A 24,490-nucleotide genomic window follows, 5' to 3' on the forward strand; every position below is an offset into this window, starting at 1 on the left:
ATACTGCATTTTTATAAATAGGTATAATATTTAAAATTTGTTATATCTCCTTGAAGGTCTTTTAAAAAGCCAATAACCATTTCTCTTGGAAGTGGAAGATTTGATTAGATCTTTTAAAAAACCCCTTCTACTTCATGTTTTTCTTGGTCTATTTTCAGATGAAACTACATCATTTACTAAAATAGTTACTTCATATGAAAAAATAAGAAAAGGAATTTTATATCTTTCCACCATCATATTCAATTACCCTTTATATATCAGTTAGTTATTGCTTATTTTTTCCTATGTCATTGTTAAAATTTTTCAAAATAATTGTCATAACATAAGCATAGAAAAGTTCTCACAGGGGAAAAATAAAACCTTTTAAAACTTATAGGATCTGGAGCCTGTGCTCCGCAACGGGAGAGGCCACGACAGTGAGAGGCCGCCGTACCGCAAAAAAAAAAAAAAAAAAACTTACAGGAATTAATAAGAATTATCTACGAAATTTTAGCAAATTTTCTCATTTTTTGTCATTTCATTTTCAGGTTTAACTGAGCTGAATGACAGTCCAGTTCCCCTGGAACTTGAGCGTTGCAAGTCTCCCACTTCAGGTAAACATGAGTGGTATTTTTCAATCTTCTGAAGATTACTTCACTGCAGTTATCTACTGCTTTATCTTCATAATTCTTGAGAAATTCATAACTTTAGTAATTAGGTGTAATTTCATTTTGAAATTTAACCATAAGCAAACTCTGTTCCAAAATAAAATAGAAATAAATGTCTTAAAATATTTATTTCTTCCCAAAAAATTAAAATCAGAGGTATGAGTGTAATACTTTTAAAAACATTTTAAAGGAAGTTATTTTGCAGATATATTAATAATGCTAAGTAAAAATTGTAATATTATACAGAAACTGTCTCATAGCTAGAGCTGAATTAGTGGGAAATATATACTGTAGGTGCAGTAACGTATGAAACCATCCCTCTGGATCATAGTTTTGAAACGTATATTCATTGGCAAAAGAAAAATGATAATATATGTGAGCCCATTATATTAAAGATATGAGTATAAAGCTTCTTAGGAGTAAGTTTTTAAGGTCTATGAAAAAAAGAGGGTATAGTACAAATTGTTGGATGTTAGCATTGTGAATAATTTGCTTTTAAAAAATTTTTTATTTACCAGATTTTTCTGTAATATACAGATAGTAACATGTAAATTTTTAAGCACCAAAAAATTAGGTATATCTTTGACATTGAATTGTAGATCTGTTTTCAGAGTATCAAAAAATTATTTTTTTATTTAAATTATTTTATTTAAATATTTTTTTAACTTCATGCAAATTTATAAACATTTAGTTATCTCTTTATAAAGCAATGAATTTTGACTTTAAAAATTCAGCTGGAATTTTGACATTCTTCAATCTACTTCCTTAAGAGTTGTTAGTTGTTTTTTGTTATTCTTCAGGAATGTAGGCTGAAAAGAATCTAGTTGTGTCCTGTGTAAATTTCTGTTTTAATCATATCCATCTAATCCTTATTTTACTGCTTTCACGTTAAGCATGGTCTCATACATTTACCCTTTCTTTTGCATTCCCATTGGCAGCATCCTAATATAGGTATTTATTACACCATACCTAGAATATTACAAAATTATTCTAACAGGTGTTTCTATTTTCCATCTCTCCCTCTTAGAATTCATTTTGCATATCATGTTGCAAAATCAATCTCTTTATAATATTACTTTGATATTTTCCCGTGTCAGAAATCTTCAATTAAAATATAATTTAATACCCTATATCAAATTCTATTAATTTAACCTCACTTTAAATTCTCATCCATAATCTGAATTTGAATAGTAATACATTTATTAGGTTCTAATATCAAAAAGAAATGGAATAAAAAAAATTTCCCTCCCATCCTTCCCCATACGTTGTTTCTACTCTCTTGAAAAAATAAACATTATTGGTAGTTTCTTGTTTATCCTTCCAGGCAATTTGTGTTTGTAAACAAACCAAAAAGAAACAGACTTTTACCTTCTGTTTTGTACAAAAGTAGTATATTATGCACTTCGTTGTACCTTGCTTGTTTCACTTTACAGTGTATCTTGCTTTCCATTTCATTACATAAAGTATTTTCTTATTCTTATTTACATTTATATGATATTGAATTACATGTGTGTACTATAATTTATTTAATCATTTTACCAATTAAAGGACACATAGTTTAGTACCAGTCTATTGCTATGTCAAACAATGCCACAGTGACTAACCTTGGTACATTCCTCACTTTAAATGTGTGCAGGTATATCTATCAGATAAATTCCTAAAATTGAAGTTGCTGGGTCAAAGAGTATACACCTGTTTAATCTTTATAGATACTCCCCAACTGCTCTTCTTGGGGTTTGCAACAGTTCTCTCTCCTTCTAGCAATAACATGAAAATATTGGTTATCAAATTTTTTTTTATCTTTGCAAGTCTGTTTGGTAAAAAGAATATGTCAGTGCAGTTTCAATTTACCTCTCACATATTATAAGTGATGTTGACCACCCTTTTATATATTTAAGAGTTCTTTAAATATTTTTTGTAAATTATCTATTCATATACTTTGCCCATTTTCTATAGGGTGGTTCATTCTTTTTAAATTAATTAGACCTCTTCATAAGTTAAGAAGATTTTCCCTTTATGACATGAGATCTAAATATTTTTCTCAATTTTAACTTTTAACTTTGCTTGGGGTATATCTTGCCTTAGAGCAGTTTTTTTTCTAATCATTGATCTTTTCTTTTAAGGACTTCTTTATGCCCAACAATTTAAATACTATTGGTTGTCTACTTTTTAACATTTTAGTAGAATTCCCGTCATTTACCCTTTATAGTTACTTATCTTATATATTTGTACTTTCTCTGAAAAGAAAATTTTTTTCATTTTGGAACATTTCTAAAAATATACAATACACATATGAAAAGATTGGGAGCCTTTCTTTAATTAGGGTAACTAAATTGATCTATTTTGCTGTTTAAACCCAAACAGTGGTTTTACTGGGTTTTTTTAATTTGTTTTTTAGCTTACTGATTTCTGCTTTATCTTTATTAGTCTCCTCTGTTTCCTTCATTTTACTTTTTCCTTTTTCACCTTTTTGTGGTGATCCTTAATTCATTTATATTTATTGTTTCTTACATATTGATAAAACAAGGCTAAATTTCTCTTTGAACTCTGTTTTAACATGTAATAGCTTTTGATATATTATGATTGCATTACAGTATTTTCTATATAGTAAACTGTTTATATTTCTTTGACCCAAGAGTTATTTAATGTAAATGTGTGGCATTAGGTAGCCATAAGTTTTACCTTATTAATCATGTTATTTAAGTCTCTCATGTCATTACTTATATTTTGATTACTCGACTTGTCAAAGATAGGGAAAAGGTGAATTAAAATATTGTATTAATCATGTGTTTGTCTATTTTTCCTTGTATCTGCTGTTTATTTTTTAAAATATTCATGTGTAAATATTCGAAGATATATCCACAAAAACTACATCCTTTACCATTAATCACCATTGTTCATTTCATATTGTGTCCTTCACCTGAATTCACTTTGTTTGCTATTAATACCACAACTCTTGCTTTTATTTGTAATTTCTTTTTGTATTCCTTGGCCTTACCTCTTTTGAGGTAAACTTTTTTAAAACTGAGGTGCAATATGTAAACCTCAAAGTGCATAATTCTTAAGAGTTCAGGTAGACTAGTTTTGACAAATGAATACACCAAGTAAACTTACCCAGATCAAGATATAGAATGTTACTGGAACCCCAGACACCTCCCTTATGCCCCTCTCAGCCACTAACCCCCACAAAGTTACCTGCTATTCTGACTTTTATCATCATAGGTTAGTTTTGTGGCTTTTGGACTCTCAGATGAATGGAATCATTCACTATTTACTTTTATTTTTTGCTTATTTTGTTCAACATTATGTGTATGATATTCATCTATGTTGCTGAATGATTTTTATTGATGTGTAATGTTCCATTATATGAATATATTTCTATTTATGCAGTTTATTATTGCTGAACATTTAGGTGGTTTTCAGTTGGGGGCTATTATAAGTAAAGCTGTTATGACCAATCTTGTCTAATTTTTAATACAAATATAACTCATTTCTGTGTTACATGTATCTGGGAGTGAGTTTTGAGGTCATAGGGTACGCATATGTTCAGCTGTTCAGCTTCAGGAAATACTACCAAGTTTTCTAAAGTGGTTGCACCAATTTTACTTCCTAACGGTGTATAAAAGTTCTATTTGTTCCACATACTTGCCAATTTTCTTTTTTCAATTTCTTCCATTACTTCCATTATGGTGGAAGTAATGGAAGAAATTACTTCCATTATGAAAGTTCTGTTTGTTCCACATACTTGCCAATTTTCTTTTTTCAGTTTCAGTCATTCTGGAGTGTATATAGTGCTGTCTTGTTGTAGAATTAAATTGCACTGCATATCCCTGATGTCTAATGATTTTGATGAACTTTTACATTTATTGACTATTTTTAATATCCTCTTTTATAAGATATTCAAGTATTTTACTCATTGTTATTATGTTGCCAACTTTCTTTGACATATAAGAAATTTTGCCTATGTATGTAGATAGGTAGATACATACATACAAAGAAGTACTTTTTCTGGATGTATATAGTGCAAAATATCTTTTCCCATTCTGTGCCTTGCCTTTTACTCTCTTAAAGGTGGACTTTTCATGAGCAGAAGTTTTTAATGCTAATGTTATTCAATTGATCAATACTTCCTTTTATTGTTAGTGCCTTATGTGCTTTGTTTTATTTTTAAGAAAATCTTTGCCTACCCCAAGTTCATAAAACTATTTCCCTATCTTCTAGGAGGCTTATTGTTTTACCTTCACTTTTAAGTTCAAGTTCCATTTGAAATGTATTTCTGTGTCTAATGTGAGGAAAGAGTCAAGGTTTATTACTTTCATTTAGGTATCCAGTTGACAAGGACCATTTATGAGAAAGCTATCATTTCCCCCACTACACTAAAATGGTACTTTTGCGACAATTAGTGTACTCTACCATGTATGTGCATGTTTCTAGACTTTATGTTCTATTTCATTTGCGTGTTTACCATTAATCTGATTCCACACTGTTTTAATTGCTGTAGCCTTATAGTATTGCTGGTCCTTCAGTTTTGTTTTTGTAGTTCTTTTTCAAGAATGCTATAGCTATTTTAGGTCTTTTCTTTTCATATAACTTTTAGAAAAAACTTGTCAGTTTGCACACAAACAAATATGCTTGGATAGTGATTGCAGTTTCATTTCATCTATAGATCAGTTGGTCAGAAATGACATTCAAAAATGAATTTTCCACTTGGTATCTCTCCATTTATGTGTCTTCTTTACTTTCAGTAATATTTTTAGTCTTGTTTGTAGAGGTCTTACACATCTTTCATTAGCTTTATTACTCAGTATTTGCTATTTTTAAGTTGTAAATTTTTAAATATCTTTATTTTTTTATGGCTAGAATATAAAAATAATTTTTGTATATTGACCTCATGTCTGGAAAATTTGATAAACTTATTTCAGTAATTTGTCAATTCTTTTAGGTTATCTATGTATCCAGTTATGCTCCCCCCTGTTAAAATGACAGTTCCATTTCTTCTTTCTAAAGGAAGAAATTAGCTAGGACCTCCAAAACAATGCTGAATAGATGTGGTGTTAGCAGATATCTTTTCTTTTTTCCAGTCTCAGGTATGAGTCTTTCAAGATTTCAGAGTTAATTATGAGGAATATCTCTGAGTAAGAGAGGTCAGAAATTAGGAAAGCCAGAAACCGATAATCATTTTATAACTCTGCTTTCCTACATGGATCTTAAACTCCCTTTTAGCCCAATAAACCACAAGTAATATAGGGTGAAGTTTAATATTTTCTTAAATTAAATATTAATAGAATAATAATTCTAATTAATAGAATGACTATTAAATATTTCCTTTAGGATGTTGAGAGAGACAAGAGTAGGGATTGGGAGCTGAAAGGGTCCCAGTGAGCCAACCAGGATGCTGATGTTCTCAGCTTCCAGGATAACAATCATTTCGTATTATTCATTCACCCAACTATTTAACAAGTAATTTACAATATCTACAGTTAGAGTGATATTATGATATCCACTGAGAATAAACTAATGAACAAAATTAACATACCACATGCCAAATGGGACAGTCTATCTGCAGAAACCAACATTAAAGCAATAGTTATACAAATTGTTATTATTTTTCCTTAAAGCTGTGTAACCATTTTTCCCTCACCAGGTAAGCTTGTGCAGTTTGTGCACTGCATAAACATACATCCCAAGGGGGTGAGCAGAAGCTAACATGAGCCCTAGCTCCACTTACCTGGAACAGAACTGCAGTCCCCTAAAGAAAACAGCCCCTTTTTCTTTGGCCCAAGAAACTAACCAAGCCTTCAGCTGTAGGGTTATGTCTGCCCACAAGGTGTGCATTTTTCTAATTTGTCCTACTTGAAGGTTTGCCTTTAAAAATCATTTTCCCAGTTTAACATCATTTTTTAGGTTAGCATTAGGTCCTCATGATTCTCACTGTCCACAATATACAATAGACTTATAATGCTACCAAATTCAAGTGAAGACTAGGGTGATAGAAATATTTATCCTTAAAAATATCTTGGGCTTCCCTGGTGGTGCAGTGGTTGAGAGTCCACCTGCTGATGCAGGGGACGTGGGTTCATGCCCCGGTCCAGGAAGATCCCATGCCGTGGAGTGGCTGGGTCCGTGAGCCATGGCCGCTGAGCCTGTGCGTCCGGAGCCTGTGCTCCGCAACGGGAGAGGCCACAACAGTGAGAGGCCCGCGTACCGCAAAAAAACAAAACAAACAAAAAACTTTATTAAAAATTATGACAGAAAGTAATGTCACAAAATACTAAAAAAGAAGTAATCAACTCTGTTGTTCTCAAACCTGAGTTAGAACTAGGTCTCATAGCCTAGTTTGAATGCTGCCTCTGTGATTCTGCATGTCTAGAATCCCATTACATCCTCCAAAGAAGAATGCTTCTTCCTTCCAAATTGTCCTCTGTTGAGGCAGTACCAAAATACTCAGGTAAAGGCACAAAACAGACACCCTTCCAAATAGTTATCATGAAATTCAACTCTAAGGTAAAAATACTTGGTTTACTTGGGCTAAAAATTACATGCCAATAGTTTTTTATTCCCTTCCTTTAGGACTTGCTACCAGAACTCCCGAGGCAGCACCAGGCTTTTATAGGAATGAAATACCAGCTGTGAGACAGAGGAATCAAGTACATCACTTGCCAGGTGAAAAGTGAAAATCTCTTTTATGAACAAAGAAGTTATTCATACTCCATAATTTTCTAGACTTCACAATTTGTCTCAAAACCTTTATTCTTACTTGTTGTGCTGAAAACACAGGTCCCTCACGGTGAATGAAGACTAATTTCCCTAAAGCAATGATTAAAACTATAGACACCAACTTCATGAGATATAAAGCAGGAATTCCTAAGGCTTTTGACATTTGCCATAGAATTTAGATAGTGGTAGGTTTTTGTTTTTTTTTTTACTGTAAACCTGGATAATTTCATCAGGCCTATAAGAAAATAATGGAGTGGCCAACAGATAATTCAGGGACAACCTAAGAGCCAAAAAGTAGTTTTGTAAAAATTCTCCTTAACTCTTCATGATACAATTAAATATTTTCTGTGATCAGAAACTGTGATTATCATGGAAACTCCAAAGAATCACCTCAAAGGGGCAATGCTCTCTCAAAAATAGTGAGCAGAAAAAAGGCCCTGTAAATTTAATGCAGATTCATTGAATATTTGATGCTGCTTATAGGGACCAAATCAGAATCAAACACAAGTTGTAGAGCCTTCTTAAATTAGGCATTCATTACAAAATAGTTGTGACTAGATTTACAACTTAAACAAGCATGAATTACCAATGTTCTAGACCCCAAGTAAGGTCAGTGACTAAGGAACCTAAAAATAATTGTAACCCACAATTTTCCAAGATAGCAGTTTCTTTTTTTTTTTCCTTGTATAATACAACACCCCTGTGATATGCCTTTTTTCTGATGAGAAAACTGAAGCTCAGAGTATTTAAATAAGTGGAGCTAGAATCCCAACTGAGTTTCATTTGCTTGTAAAGCCTAAGCTTTCCCCCTGATTTTCATTAATAAATTGAGAACAAAAAATATTGGAATTACAAAAAATAATCACAATTGGAATTATATGACATCTGGTCAGTGGAGACAAGATGGCGGAGTAGAAGGATGTGAGCATACCCCTTCTTACAAAAACACCAAAGTAATAACTGCTGAACAATCAACAACAAAAAATGCTGGAAAATACCAAAAATGATCCCCTACATCCTACAAGACAAAGAAGCCACAGTGAGACAGTAGGAGGGTCACAGTCGTGATAAATCCCATACCCACCAGATGGTCAATCCACAAACTGGAAAATAATTATACCACAGAAGTTCTCCCACAGGAGTGAAAGTCTGAGCCCCACATCAGGCTCCCCAGCCTGGGGTTCTGGCAATGGAAGGAAGAGCCCACAGAGAATCTGGCTTTGAAGGGCAGTGGAGTTTGATCACAGGAATTCCACAGGACTGGGGGAAACAAAAACTCCACTCTTGGAGGCACACACAAGGGCTTGTGTGCACCAGGACAAGGAAAAAAAGAAGTTGCCTCATAAGAGCCTGGGGCAGACTTAACTGCTAGTATTGGGGGGGTCTCCTGTGAAGGTGTGGGGGGCAGCTGTGGCTCACTGCAAGGACAAAAACACTGGTGGGAACTCACTGGTGTGATCCCTCCTGGAGGCCACCATTTCCTCTCCAAGATCTGGCCCCACCCAACACCCTGTAGGCTCCAGTGTGGGGACACCTCAGGCCAAACAACCTACAGGTCAGGAACTCAGCCCCACGCATCATCCAACAGGCTAAAGTCTTCTGAGCACAAAGCTGCCCATAAAACACATCCCCTGACGTGGCCCTGCCCTCCAGGGGGAACAGACCCAGCTCCAGCCACCAGTGGGCAGGAAGCAGTCCCTCCCATCATGAAGCCTTCATAAGCTTCTTAGCCTCATCCACCAGGGGGCAGACAACAGAAGCAAAAAGAACTACAACCCCACAGCCTGTGGAATGGAAATCACAATCACAAAAAATTAGACAACATGAGACATCAGAAGAATATGTCCCAGATGAAGGAAGAAGATAAAACCCCAGAAGAACAACTAAATGAAGTGGAGATAGGCAATCTACCTGAAAAACAATTCAGAGTAATGATAGTAAAGATGATCCAAGATCTCAGAAAAAGAATGGAGGCACAGATCAAAAAGATACAAGAAATGTTTAACAAAGACTTAGAAAACTAAAGAACAAACAAACAGATGAACAATATGATAAGTGAAATACAAAATACACTGGAAGGAATCAATAGCAGAATAAGTGAGGCAGAAGAATGGATAAGTGAACTGGAAGACAGAATGGTGGAAATCACTGCTACAGAACAGAATAAAGAAAAAAGAATGAAAAGAAATGAAGACAGTCTTAGAGTCCTCTGGGACAATATAAAATGCACCAACACTCACATTATAGGGGTCCCAGAAGGAGAAGAGAGAGAGAAAGGACCTGAGAAAACATTTGAAGAGATAAAAGTTGAAAACTTCCCTAACATGGCAAAGGAAACACTCACCCAAGTCTAGGAAGCACAGAGAGTCCCAGGCAGGATAAACCCAAGAAGGAACATGCAGAGACACACAGTAGTCAAACTGAAAAAATTAAAGACAAAAAATATTAAAAGTAACAAGAGAAAAATCAACAAATAAGACAAGGGAACTCCCATAAGGTTATCAGCTGATTTTTCAGCAGAAATTCTGCAGGCCAGAAGGGGTTGGCAAGATACATTTAAAGTGATGAAAGGGAAGAACCTACAACCGAGAATACTCTACCCAGCAAGGTTCTCATTCAGATTTGATGGAGAAGTCAAAAGCTTTACAGAAAGCAAAAGCTAAGAGAATTCAGCACTACCAGACCAGCTTTACAAAAAATGCTAAAGGAACTTCTCTAGGGGGAAAAGAAAAAGCCACAACTAAAAACAAGAAAATTACAAAGGGAAAAGCTCTCTGGTAAAGGCCAACACACAGTAAAGGTAGGAAATCATTCATATACAAATACGAATTCAAAACCAGCAATTGTGAGAAGAGAATACAAATGCAGGATATTGGAAATGCATTTAAAATGAAAAGGTCATCAACTTAAAACAATCTGTATACATAGAGTGCTAGATCAAAACCTCATGGTAACCACAAATGGAAAATCTACTAAGATACACAAAAAAGAAAAAGCAATCCAAACACAACATGAAAGATATTCATCAAATCACAAGAGAAGAGAACAAAACAGGAAGAAAAAAGACCTTCAAAAACAAATGCAAAACAATTAACAAAATGGCAATAAGAATATGTATATCAGTAATTACCTTAAACATAAACAGATTAAATGCCCCAACCAAAAGACAGAGTGGCTGAATGGATACAAAAACAAGACCTGTATATGTGCTCTCTACAGGAGACCCACTTCAGATCTAGGGACACATACAGCCTGAAAGTGAGGGGATGGAAAAAGGTATTCCATGCAAATGGAAATCAAAAGAAAGCTGGGGTAGCAATACTCATATCAGAGAAAATAGACTTTGAAATAAAGACTGTTACAAGAGACAAAGAAAGACACTACATAATGATCAAGGAATCAATCCAAGAAGAAGATACAATTGTAAAGATTTATGCACCCAACATAGGAGCATCTCAATATATAAGGCAATCACTAACAGCCATAAAAGGAGAAATTGACAATAACACAATAACAATGGGGGACTTTAACACCCCACTTTCCTCAATGGAAAGATCATCCAGACAGAAGATCAGTAAGGAAACACAGGCCTTAAATAACACATTAGACCAGATGGACTTAATTCATATTTATAGACCATTCCATCCAAAAGCAAGAGAATACACATTCTTCTCAAGCACACATGGAACATTCTGAAGGATAGATCACATGCTAGGCCACAAAGTGAGCCTCGGAAAATTTAAGAAAATTGAAATCATATCAAGCATATTTTCCAGCCACAACACTATGAGATTAGAAATCAACTACAAGAAAAAAAACTGTAAAAAAACACAAATACTTGGGGGATAAACAATATGCTACTAAACAACCAATGGCTCACTGAAGAAATCAAAAGGGAAATAAAAAAAATACCTAGAGACAAATGAAAACAAAAGCACAATGATCCAAAACCTTTGGGATGGAGCAAAAGCAGTTCTAAGAGGAAAGTTTATAGCATTACAGTCTTACCAAAGGAAACAAGAAAATCTCAAATAAACAAGTTAACCTTACAACTAAAGCAACTAGAGAAACAAGAAACAACAAAACCCAAAGTTAGTAGAAGGAAAGAAATAATAAACTCAGTGAGGAAATAAATGAAATAGAGAAAAAGAAAACAATAGCAAAGATCAATGAAACTAAAATCTAGTTCTTTGAAAAGATAAACAATATTGATAAACCTTTAGCCAGAATCATCAAGAAAAAAAGGGAAAGGGCTCAAATCAATAAAATTAGGAATGAAAAAGGAGAAGTTACAATGGACACCACAGAAATACAAAGCAAAATAAGAGACTACTACAATCAACTCTATGCCAATAAAATGGACAACCTACAAGAAATGGACAAATTCTTAGAAAGGTACAACCTTCCAAGACTGAACCAGGAAGAAATTGAAAATATGAACAGACCAATCACAATTACTGAAATTGAAACTGTGATTTAAAAACTCCCAACAAAAGTCCACAACCAGATGGCTTCACAGGCGAATTCTATCATACATTTAGAGAAGAGCTAACACCTATCCTTCTGAAACTCTTCCAAAAAATTGCAGAGGAAGGAACACTACCAAAATCATTCTATGAGGCCACTATCACCCTGATACCAAAACCAGACAAAGGTATTACAAAAAAAGAAAACTACAGGCCAATATCGCTGATGAACATAGATGCAAAAATTCTCAACAAAGTACTAGCAAACTGAATCCAACAATACAATAAAAAGATCATACACCATGATCAAGTGGGATTTATCCCAGGGTTGCAAGGATTCTTCAATATCTGCAAATCAATGTGATACACCACATCAACAGATTGAAGAATAAAAACCATATGATCATCTCAATAGATTCAGAAAAAGCTTTTGACAAAATTCAACACTGATTTATGGTAAAAGCTCTCCAGAAAGTGGGCACACGGGGAACATACCTCAACATAATAAAGGCCATATATGACAAACCTACAGATAACATCATACTCAATGGTGAAAAGCTGAAAGCATTTCCTCTAAGATCAGGAACAAGACAAGGATGTCCACTGTTTCCACTTTTATTAAACATAGTTTTGGAAGTCCTAGCCATGGCAGTCAGAGAAGAAAAAGAAATAAAAGGAATACAAATTGGAAAAGAAGTAAAACTGTCACTGTTTGCAGATGACATGATAGTATACATAGAAAATCCTAAAGATGCTACCAGAAAACTACTAGATCTCATCAATGAATTTGGTAGTTGCAAGATACAAAATTTATACACAGAAATCTGTTGCATTTCTATACACTAACAATGAAAGATCAGAAAGAAAAATTAAGGAAACAATCCCATTTACCATCGCATCAAAAAGAATAAAATAACTAGGAATAAACCTACCTAAGGAAGCAAAACACTTGTACTCTGACAACTATAAGATGCTAATGAAAGAAATCAAAGATGACACAAACAGGATGAAAAGATACACCATGTTCTTGAATTGGAAGAATCAATATTGTCAAAATGACCATACTACAGATTCAATGCAATCCCTATCAAATTACCAATGGCATTTTTCACAGAACTAGAATTAAAAATTTCACAATTTGGATGGAGACACAAAAGACCAGGAATAGCCAAAGCAATCTTGAGAAAGAAAAATGGAGCTAGAAGAATCAGGCTCCCTGACTTCAGACTATACTACAAAGCTACAGCCATCAAAACAGTATGGAACTGGCACAAAAACAAATATAGATCAGTGAAACAGATAGAAAGCCTAGAAATAAACCCAGCACCTATGGTCAATTAATCTATGACAAAGGAGGCAAGACTATACAATGGATAAAAGACAGTCTCTTCAATAAACTGTGCTGGGAAAACTGGACAGCTACGTGTACAAGAATGAAATTAGGACATTCTTTAACACCATACACAAAAATAAACTCAAAATGGATTAAAGACCTATATATATAAGGCCTGATACTATAAAACTCTTAGAGGAAAACAATTGTACACTCTTTGACATAAATCACAGCAATATATTTTCAATCCATCTCCTAGCGTAATGGAAATAAAAACAAAAATAAACAGATGGGAACTAATTAAACTCAAAAGATTTTGCACAGCAAAGGAAACCATAAACAAGACGAAAAGACAACCCTCAGAATGGGAGAAAATATTTGCAAATGAAGCAACTGACAAGGGATTAATCTCCAAAATCTAAAAACAGCTCATGCAGCTCAATATCAAAAAAACAAACACCCCAATAAAAAAATGGCCATAAGACCTAAATAGACATTTCTCCAAAGAAGACATTCAGATGGCCAAGAGGCACATGAAAAGATGCTCAACACTGCTAATTATTAGAGAAATGCAAATCAAATTACAATGAGATATTACTGCACACCAGTCAGAGCAGCCATCATTAAAAAGGCTACAAACAGTAAATGCTGGAGAGGGTGTGGAGAAAAGGGAACCCTCCTACACTGTTGGTGGGAATGTAAATTGGTACAGCCACTATGGAGGACAGTATGGAGGTTCCTTTACAAACTAAAAATAGAGCTACCATATGACCCAGCAATCCCACTCCTGGGCATATACCTGGAGAAAACCATGGTTTGAAAGGATACATGCACCCCAATGTTCATTGCAGCGCTGTTTACAATAGCCAAGACATGGAAGCAACCTAAATGTCCATTGACAGATAAATGGATAAAGAAGCTGTGATACATTTATACAATGGAATGTTACTCAGCCATTAAAAAGAATGAAACAATGCCCTTTGCAGCAACATGGATGGACCTGGAGCTTATCATACTAAGTGAAGTAAGTCAGACAGAGAAAGGCAATTATCATATGATACCACTTTTATGTGGAATCTTAAAAAAATGATATAAATGAACTTATTTACAAAACAGAAACAGACTCACAGACTTGGAGGATGGACTTGTGGTTGCTGTGGGGGGAGGAATGGGAGAGGATGGATTGGGATTTGGGGATTGACATATACACAATACTATGTGTTGAACAGATGGCCAACGGGGACCTGCTATGTAGTGAAGGGAGCTCTGTTCAATATTCTGTGTTGGCCTAGATGGGAAAGGAGTTTGAAAAAGAATAAATACACGTACATGTATGGCTGAGTAACTTTGATATACACTGAGGCTGATGCATCACTGTTAATCAACTATACCCCAATATAAAATAAAAATATTTTTAAAGAGCTGGAAAGGGCTTCCCTGGTGGCGCAGTGGTTGAGAGTCCGCCTGCCGATGCAGGGGACACAGGTGCGTGCGCCAGTCCGGGAAGATCCCACATGCCGTGGAGCGGCTAAGCCCATGAGTCATGGCCGCTGAGCCTGCATGTCCGGAGCCTGTGCTCCACAATGGGAGGAGCCACAACAGTGAGAGGCCCACGTACCTCAAAAAAAAACTGGAAAAATAAAAAACCCAAGCAATTATGACATCCAAGCAGAGAGAAGTTGCTAAATTATAAAGAGACAATGTTTTAACAAAAAAAATTTAAAAGAACTTAGATATATTTTTCATGAAACATCAGAAACACAGTTTACCATTTAAGTTCCAGGAAAAACTGGTTTTGAAAGTAATTTTTATAATTTATATAATCAAATTATCACAATCTGAATTTATTAAACCTTGCTAAAAACAGTCATCAACATTGGTATAGTACTTTAAAGTACTCAAGGTATTTTTCATGAGTATTATCATATTTAGTCCTATAGCAATCCTGTAAGGTTGGTACAGTTCTCATTTTATATGAGTGGAGAATTATGGCTAAGAAAAATAATTCTATAACTTGCCCAAGTTTATACTACTAGTACATGGCTTAGCTGGAACCAACCTAATCTTTAGACCTCAATTTCCTCTCACTCCACGAATTATTTGACCTCCTTTTGTATGTTTTCAAAAAGGTGTGTTGAAGAACCTAGTTCTCTCTAGGAGTTTATAATTCAAGATAGACAAAACAGAAATAAAGTTTCATAATCAATTGACATTTGCTCATATGGAGCTTATCATATGACACTAACATTTGCTCATGTGACACTAACAAAAAGTCACTGATTCACTAACATCATTTAGATAGAAATGTAATACATATTTTTAGGTGGCAAGAAAACTACAGTCATGACATTAAAATTTTGTATGCTGGGGCAAATTCTAATAAATATACCTCTTTGCCTGGCTATATCATAACCACTTATGAAAAAACGGGGGGGTGGGAAATGGCAACAAAATTAAAGGTGTGTAGGTCTTTCAGGACTCCACCATGGCACAGTAACTCCAAAATATTTTTGTGTGTGTGTGTTTTAACTACACTTGCACATATATATATATGTATATGTATATATGCATATACACACACACACACACACACACACACCCCAGGTGTTTTTGTCCATAGGGAAGATAGAGACAAATGAAATTAATTAACTGACTGGTTGGAATATAGTAATGAATCAATAGGTAGGTAAACTTTACAAACATTTTAATCTAAACAACTTTTAATTTAGTGTTAGGTTTATGTATTTCATAGAAGATGTCTAGGATACACAGTTGGTATCTCCTATGTCAGGAAGATTGTATTGCTTAGTGCAAAGGGCATAGCTTTGGAGTCTTAGAAATTTGACCTTACCCTACCTCTTTCTACCATTATAACTTTAGCCAAGTTTCTTAATCTTAACGGTGTGCTAGTGCCCAGAACATAGATTCTCAATAATATACAATAATGGTTATATTATAAAAGCAATGATGAACTCCCATGGCCTAAAGAGACTAAACTTGTTCTCCTTGACCATTCTAAATTTCCAATTAATAGTTGTAGCTTAGCCTTAAAGTAGAAATCCTTCATGGGAAATCAAAAAGTCAATCCAGTTGTTTCTAATCAACAAACAGCTTATCAAAGATTTGAGTTAGAAACTTCTAACCTAGCTTTTTATGTTATTTCCCATTAAAGTAGTAGCCATATTCAGACTGATAGAGGGTTCATCTCTTTTCCTAAAATTTTGATTCAAATGTGGAACCAAGGATCTGAATAAAAACTTATTTGAAGCCAATATGACATTCCTCTGATAAGCCAGGCTGCACTATTTATTGACTTTTAATTGAAACAGGACTTAGGAAAAAGGCATATGAATATACAGGCAATGATTCAGTCAAGATATACTGAAGCCTCCTAGGCAAAACCCTGTTGTAATACCTGAACTTCTGTTTATATTTAGGGCTGAGCATATGACCTCATTCTGGCATAAGCTATGGTAAAGCATCAGAGTACCATGCCTCATTACTGTAAATAAACCTGAATTTGGGAGGCAGATAATCTAGGAGTAGAGATGAATAGTTTTTTGGGGGGTTTTTTTGTTTTTGTTTTTTGCGGTACATGGGCCTCTCACTGTTGTGGCCTCTCCCGTTGCAGAGCACAGGCTCCGGACGCGCAGGCTCAGTGGCCATGGCTCACGGGCCTAGCGGCTCCGCGGCATGTGGGATCTTCCCAGACCGGGGCACGGACCCGTGTCTCCTGCATCGGCAGGCAGACTCTCAACCACTGCGCCACCAGGGAAGCCCAGAGATGAATAGTTTTGCAAATGTTTATAATCTGGTGCTATTGTAGGGCTTGGCTGTCACCAAATCTTTAGGCCTGAATTTATGAATATTAATATGTATTTTGCCATCAGCTAATCCTTTTACTCATTTGCATCATCTTTGTTCTCTTATGACATCCTACCTAACAATTTCTAGGTGATTCACAAGGTGATAGATGTTGTTAGGTAAGTGAATAACACTATCTGTGGGGATGCTTTCCTTCAAATTTTTTAAAACTCAGATTTAGTGGCATGTAATTTACATTAGAATAAAACTCACCTTTTTAAATATACAGTTATTCATTTTCTTTTCTTTGTTTTTAATTTTGTTTTTATTTTCAAAAATGTAAGCCACAACATGTTAAAGTAGCAAGAATTTCCTGACAATTTTCCCAGAATCTAACAGGACTAGGATAATAAGAAATCAAACTGTTCTAATTGCTGCAGCAATATTCCCTTCCCCGCAGCTGGATTACAGTATGGTACTGTTTTCTGTATTACTGTCTGTGAGCCAAGACAGGCAGCTTTTCAAGGTGTTGAGGGATTGTGCAGAGGAAAGAAATAATGGTACCATATGCAACTGGAGGCATTATCAAACGTGCTGTATTTAATACTAGACACTAGATTGCAAAAAGGACATGTTGTCCAGGTAAGTCATTTTTGATACAGAATACCACAGAATGACAAGCTTTCTTGCCAACTAAGTTTAATAATGAATATAATACCTAATATTATTTACCACACCATGTTAAGTACTTTACATATATTTCTTTAATACTGACAAGATCCCTTTGAAGTGGGGACTAATTATCAAACCCATTCTACAAAGAAGAGAAACAATCATCCTGAGATTTAAGTAACTACCAGACCAGGGTCACTCAGCTGGCAAATGTTTGAGTTATGGTTTGACTTCAGCTATGGTTCCGATCACGGCTTCATTTCGCCAGACCCTAGGAAACTTACCTTGGAGAAAAGCAGAAGTCTTTGTGGAGCTTTACAGAAGGGAAAAAACATATCTATTCTCTTCTAATAGGAGCATTACTATCCTTGTAACTATCAACTTCTCTTCCTCATTAGAAAATGGAAGATCAAAGACAGATATGAAAAAAAATTGCTCAAAAGGAACCAAAAAAGTACCTGTTAACTTATATATATATATATAATCATAATCACCTTAAAATACTCAGCAACATAATATCTATATCAAACTTAACAACTAAGGATAACATGGTGTCTCTTTAATGGAAAATCTGAGATGCATTGCAGGATGTTCTTTTTTGTGGAAGGGTCTTGAGTGAAAGTCCCATAGGTTGGTTAAAGTTTATAAAACAGTAAAACATGATTTCTCAAAATGTGATCTATCTGCCAACCTCTTTTATTAGTATTGTCTGCAACACTTATTAAAATACAGATTCCTGCTGACCAAATGAGAGTACCTAGAGATGGCCCGTAATGCTTTAAGAACTGGCATGTGAGAGCAAAAATGAGTTACTTTTTTTTTTTTTTTTATTGTGCCAGAGGTTAGAACTGGAACAAACTAGTAAATGGTAAAGGAAAGTAGTTTGAGCTTAAATGGAAGGAAATTTTGTAGCAATTATAGCAACCCAAAATTGGATTTTTTTACACTTTGAAGGTTTCTATCACAAACAGGTATGATGTCAAGAATGTTGTAAGAGAATACTTGCATTGAGTAGGATATTGGACTATGTGACCTTAAAGATTCCCTTGAGCCAGGATTCTCCACCTCTCTTAGTGCAGTATGCTAAGACAATGAGTAATGTGAAGTTTCTATTTCCCATTTTCTCCTCTTTGGCTAACTATATGAAATGATAGTGGTATGTATGCTTTTGCTAGGTAACAGTAAAAATGAAGAAATTCAGAGAGCTGCATTCCCAAGGGCACATTGCAAAGGTTAATATGTACTGTTTTCATTCAGTTTATTTCCAGGACTACTTGCCTCTTATTCCCTCTTGCCTTACTCATCTTCCAACCCAAATTCCTCAAATGTTAATGTGTAATATATTCTTGTACCACTTGAAACATGCTTTTCTGTCTGTTTAGCCCTCTTCAGAATAACCCTTCACCCCTACCTTCCGACTTTACTGTTTTTTTTTAACTTTCATTCAGCAAACACTTATTGTACATCTATTCTATGCCAATAATTAATTAGGTATTGGGAATACAATCCCCATCCCTAGAGAACTCAAAGTTTCAGGATTTTAGTCGATAGTAGACAGAGTAAAAAAAAATCAAGTATAATAAAATGTGTTATAAAAGATGTGTACAAGGTGCTATGAAAGTTAAGATAATGACACCAAATGAAGCCTTAAGGCTGAGGCTGCCTTCAAGGAGGTGGTGATTTTTCAGCTGTCTTAAAGGATGAGTAGGAGTTTACTAGTAGCTGGACAAGTGAAGATTTTTCTGTGCATAAATAACAGACACCTGTTATTAACATTGTTATTAAAGAAGTTTGCCAATCAATCCCACCATCTAATTGCTGCCTTTTCCTCCCCCAGTTATACAATTGAGGATGGGGTTTGTGATGGGCCCCCAATTTTTAGGTTGGAAGCAGTCTACAGGAAGCCAAGACGATTGGTGGTGAAGTGGAGGGGGTATCCCAAAAAGTAGAGCAGATTTGAGAGCCAGAGTAAATTAGATACTAGACTAATAGAAAGGAACTGTTTGACCTCTTTCTGAAAGCATCTTTGTAATCCATTTTTGAATTTATACTATATAGATATGTTGAAATACCCTATTTAAAAACAAAATAGAAACAATTAAAAAGATAAATTCTGAAACAAATCCTTACATTATAAAGAATTAGTTCCTATTTTAAAAATTAAGTGAAAGATTTAAAATAGTAACATCCCACTTCCTCAGTGTGTCTGAATTGTGAATCAATTTACAAAATATACTTTATTTGCAACCTCTTCTGGCATAATTATTACATATACTTAATTTGCCATATTTTTATATAAATACAATCTTTTTGTTGTGCTGCTGATTCTAAACCCAAATTGCTCAAATTTGATTTGATTTCTCCTTAATAGAATTAGTTAATGTCTTTTTTATAGAGACAACTGCCTGTTGCTATTATTTTTATTAGAATGATAATGCTTAGATTTCCTTTAATAAGTAGTTTAGCATGGCATATTGTAGTCAGCAAGCTACAGCCCACAGGCCAAATCCAGCTTGCAACCTATTTTGGTATGACTTGTGAATTAAGAATGGGTTTTTTAAATGGTTGGAAATATATCAAAAGATGAGTAATATTTCATGACACACAAAAAGTATATTTAGGTTTCTATTATATTTAGGTCTTATAAAATGTATTCCAATAATTCCAGCTGAAATATTAGAGATAGTATCAAAGATGTTATTTGACAGATGGGAAGATTAAGCTGCAAATTGATGAAGGGATTTTTATAAAACTTTTTCAAAGTTTTATAATTAGGTGGTAACAATTCAGAAATTTGTGACTCATGTTTTCTGATTTTAAATTGAGTATTCTTTCTACTATATCATACTGCATCTTTATTTTAAAATAACTTTCCTAATTGTAAAGAAAATCACTCATTAGAAGATATAAATTAATTAATAGTATCAATTTGAGTCTTAATAAAGTATTAATTGACAGAAAATATTTCTAACATGATTTCTCCTAATGCAATTTCTTTCTTTTATAACATTCCAGTTAAATATTTTATGAGATGCCCAATGTAAAATTTTTATTAACAGATAATGAGGCAAATTTTCAATAAACTGTAGGAGTTTTCTTGGTTTATTCAAACATTTTATGACAGATTGATTTATAATAATATAATTAAATTTATTTTCAAATATTTTTTATTTAAGATTTTTTTATCTACTGAATTTAACATTGTAGTATTCAATATATAAGTCATTTCATCTGCCATAGGTATGGTAAAGTTTCCTTCGTTATATCATTACATCTGTAATAGAATTTTCTTTCTATTTCAAAAAATGTTTACAGAGTTAATCAGTTTTCCCCCTTACCATTGTTATTTATGATCTGAACTTATACATTTGTTGCAGTACTTCTTTATCTATCAGATTTATCTGGAATTGATTTTTGGTTCTTTCCAAAATAAGAGATCAGTTCTCATGCTACATGTGAAAAAAACTGCAAAGATGCACTTAATTATTTACTGTAATAACAATTGCTTTTCTCATGTTTCTGTTTGCATATTATTTATTACTGAATGACAACAAACTAACACTGAACAGTATTTCTGCTTCCATAATGCTCACTAAATGTAACGTTCATTAGGATTTCAATAATTATACTGTAAAACATACTGTTCCCTCACACTCCTCTTTAATTTTATATAATTAACAACTGCCTTTTTCCTTTTTCTGTTGTTTCAGTTAAAGGATCAAGAAAGTTAAGTCTGCCAACAGATCTTAAGGCTGATCTTGGTACGGTAGGCAAGAGCCAACAATTTTAAGTTTTCTTACATTCATTTGGCTGAACATTTTAACCAACCAGTCCATGAATAACAAGTTTCCTAGATGGCAGTGTTTAATGGCTTTCCAAAAAGCCTTTCTTAAAAATCACCATACAGTTCTGTTGGCAGCATTCAACATTTTGTTTGTTAACAATCATTTTACAAAATTATGTTTCAAAAATCATTACACACCAAGGTATATAATGTTTTTGGGGTTTTTTTTATCATGAGAATGGTTTTAAACATTAACTAGTCATGCATATGGACCCTTGTGACTGTAACCATGTAAATGAACATCACTTTTTCTGGAACTATATTTCCCATTTTGTATATTAATATCATTTAGAATTAATGCTATTTAAGAACAACAACAAAGTCCGATACATGAAAGAATAGAGTTCTCGCCATTTAAGAAAGTTATAGTAGATTTTATTCACTTTTAGTTTATTTTTTGTGGTGGTTAAGAGCTTATTCATAATTCTAGCTCTGAAATAAATTAAATAGGCTTTCATAAATTTTTCTTTCAGAACTTGTATCTGCTTGTTACAAGATAGCTTTTCTTTTTTGAAATTTAATTGAATTACTTTTATTTTCATCTCCTTTATTCTGACTTAAATCCTACTAATGTCATGGTTGAAATAAGAAAAATACAATAATTAGTCTTTGCATTATTTTTTAGTGTATAAAGCTGTTTCACATACATTATTTTATTTGACTTTCTTAGCAACTCTTTAAGATAGGTATCACTGTTCCCAATCTTTTCTTTCAGAGCAGAAACTGAGGTTATATTGTTAATAAATTGTAGAATTAAGATTTTAACCTAGATCGCAGAACATAATACCCAAAGTTTATGGAGCATATTCACATACCTCATCTCATTGTATCTAAATTAAATAACTTTTAGTCAAATAGTTTGTTACATTTAAAATCTGATTACATATCATCTTAGACGAATGTGATTAAATTGGACAATTATGTTATTGTATTTTTAAATGCAAAGCACTAAAATATTCAGTATTATTATTTAATAACAAAATTGTTATGAAGTTAATTAGTATTTTGCCAATGTAATTGATGTCAAAGGAAGAATCAACATTCTAGTTCCATTTATTGACCTCCTACTACATGTCAGACATTATGCTATATAATTTGTACAAATTATCCGAGATAGATCAGCAATATTGTTCCCACTTTACAAATAAATTAAGGCTATGAAAAATTCAAATTTGTCTAAGGTCATACAACTATAGCAAAACTGAATTTAAATCAGGTATATATTATCGCAAAACTTATAATCTTATAATTGCCTATCATTTTGTATAGCATGTACTGTGACAAATGTCAAATGAAGACTAAAGAATGAGAATGCTTTTCTCTAAAAAAAATGCATTCTGATATTTATTCACGTAATTTCCACATATCATAATTTCTTTCCTAGAATGTTGAAAAGGAATAATAAAAAACAAATAGAAGATTCTCAGCCCACGTCCAATATTTATTGAAAGTAGCAAAGAAAGCTCTTAGTTTTAATTCTAATCTGGAGGTCAGTTAGGCATGATTGTTATTAATAACATATTAATAAACAATTCCTAAAACTGTCAGTCTTTCAGTCGCCAATTATCTCCTTCCCAGTTGCTTCATTCTATTTTTACATATACTTTAGACAAAGATGATTATGAAAACTCACATATATAAAAGATAAAATAGTCAAGTGCTTATCACTTTACTAAAGGATTTTTTGCAATTAAAAGGATTCACAATAAAATTTCATTAAATCCCTATTTCTAAGTATGTTGTCAACGTAATTTCATTTTTAAAACTTGTTTCCCACAAATCTCCAGAAAAAAAAATTATAAGGATTCTGAAAGAGGATAAATGTCTTTATGTATGTAAATTCTTCCAACGTAAAGCCTTGGTGTAAAATATATCCTGGGTTGCTTGTAACATGGTTTTAGGAAGAATATTCTCCAGTGGTGTATAATCCTTTAGTGAAGGAGGAAAATGTGTAAGAACCTATTGTAGTACACCAAATAAGGACCAAAGTAAGATAACAACAGTGAAAATGAAGAGGTGTTACCATGGGAGACTTTCCAACTGATGGGATTGGGAACAGTGAGGGAACAGTGCTGGTAAGGCATAGGAAATAGGGGGAGTCAAGGATGACTACAAAGTGCAAATGAAGAATACCATTCTCATGGAGAATACCTGGTTTGAGAGGAAAGGAAAATGAGTTTGAGTTGCTCAGGGACATTCATGTTAACCACTCAGTGAGCAATTAGAAATGTAGGACTGTTTAGCATATAGCACAGGGAACAATATTCAGTATCTTATAATAACCTATAATGAAAAAAATCTGAAAAAAATATGTATATATCATTTTGCTGTACACCTAAAACTAACACAATATTGTAAGTCAACTATACTTCAATTTAAAAAATAAAGAAAAAAGAGAAATGTAGGGTAGAGTGTAGAGGTGAAATCTCAAGCCCAAAGTAATAGATAACAGTCATCTGTGTAAAGGTATTAGTGGCTGTGTATATGAGCTGTTCACTGAAGACAAAGGAAAGATGACAGTGTGTTGGAGAGCTTTGGGTACTAATGTAATAACTTCTTTGTTACAAAAATCCTTATCTGGAGTGGCAGTATAACAGTAACTAAGTAAAATAATAGTAATAACAGTAAAAACCTCATACATTGGACAGTTACGCAATTAGAACCCTCAAGTTGTTAGCCTTTTATGAAGTAGCTACCAGAATCATGGTAAATTGCTTTATTCCCTTTTTTTTTTTTTTTTTTTTTTTTTTTTTTTGTGGTACGCGGGCTTCTCACTGTTGTGGCCTCTCCCGTTGTGGGCACAGGCTCCGGACGTGCAGGCTCAGTGGCCATGGCTCATGGGCCCAGCCGCTCCGCGGCATGTGGGATCCTCCTGGACCGGGGCACAAACCTGTGTCCTCTGCATCGGCAGGCGGACTCTCAACCACTGCACCACCAGGGAAGCCCTATTCCCTAACATTTTAACATTCAGTGAAAAACTATCTTGTTTCTCAATTTTTAACAAAAA

General features: G+C 33.9%; 1 protein-coding gene across 6 annotated transcripts in view; it reads left to right on the forward strand.

Moving 5' to 3' along the window:
* STXBP5L (syntaxin binding protein 5L) overlaps positions 1-24,490 on the forward strand; it is a 380,840-nt gene that overhangs the window by 296,849 nt on the left and 59,501 nt on the right. For 2 of the 6 annotated variants that reach the window (XM_081235109.1, XM_081235105.1), the window contains exons 20-22: positions 528-593; positions 7,218-7,310; positions 21,350-21,400. In XM_081235109.1, the coding sequence (XP_081091235.1) occupies positions 528-593; positions 7,218-7,310; positions 21,350-21,400 (210 nt within the window). The remainder of the gene's footprint in view (positions 1-527; positions 594-7,217; positions 7,311-21,349; positions 21,401-24,490) is intronic. The other 4 variants (XM_081235110.1, XM_081235106.1, XM_081235107.1 and 1 more) reach the window with 3 other exon arrangements.

The sequence above is a fragment of the Mesoplodon bidens genome (genome assembly GCF_964165515.1).
Source record: "Mesoplodon bidens genome assembly, chromosome: 5".
NCBI classification, from domain to species: domain Eukaryota; kingdom Metazoa; phylum Chordata; class Mammalia; order Artiodactyla; family Ziphiidae; genus Mesoplodon; species Mesoplodon bidens.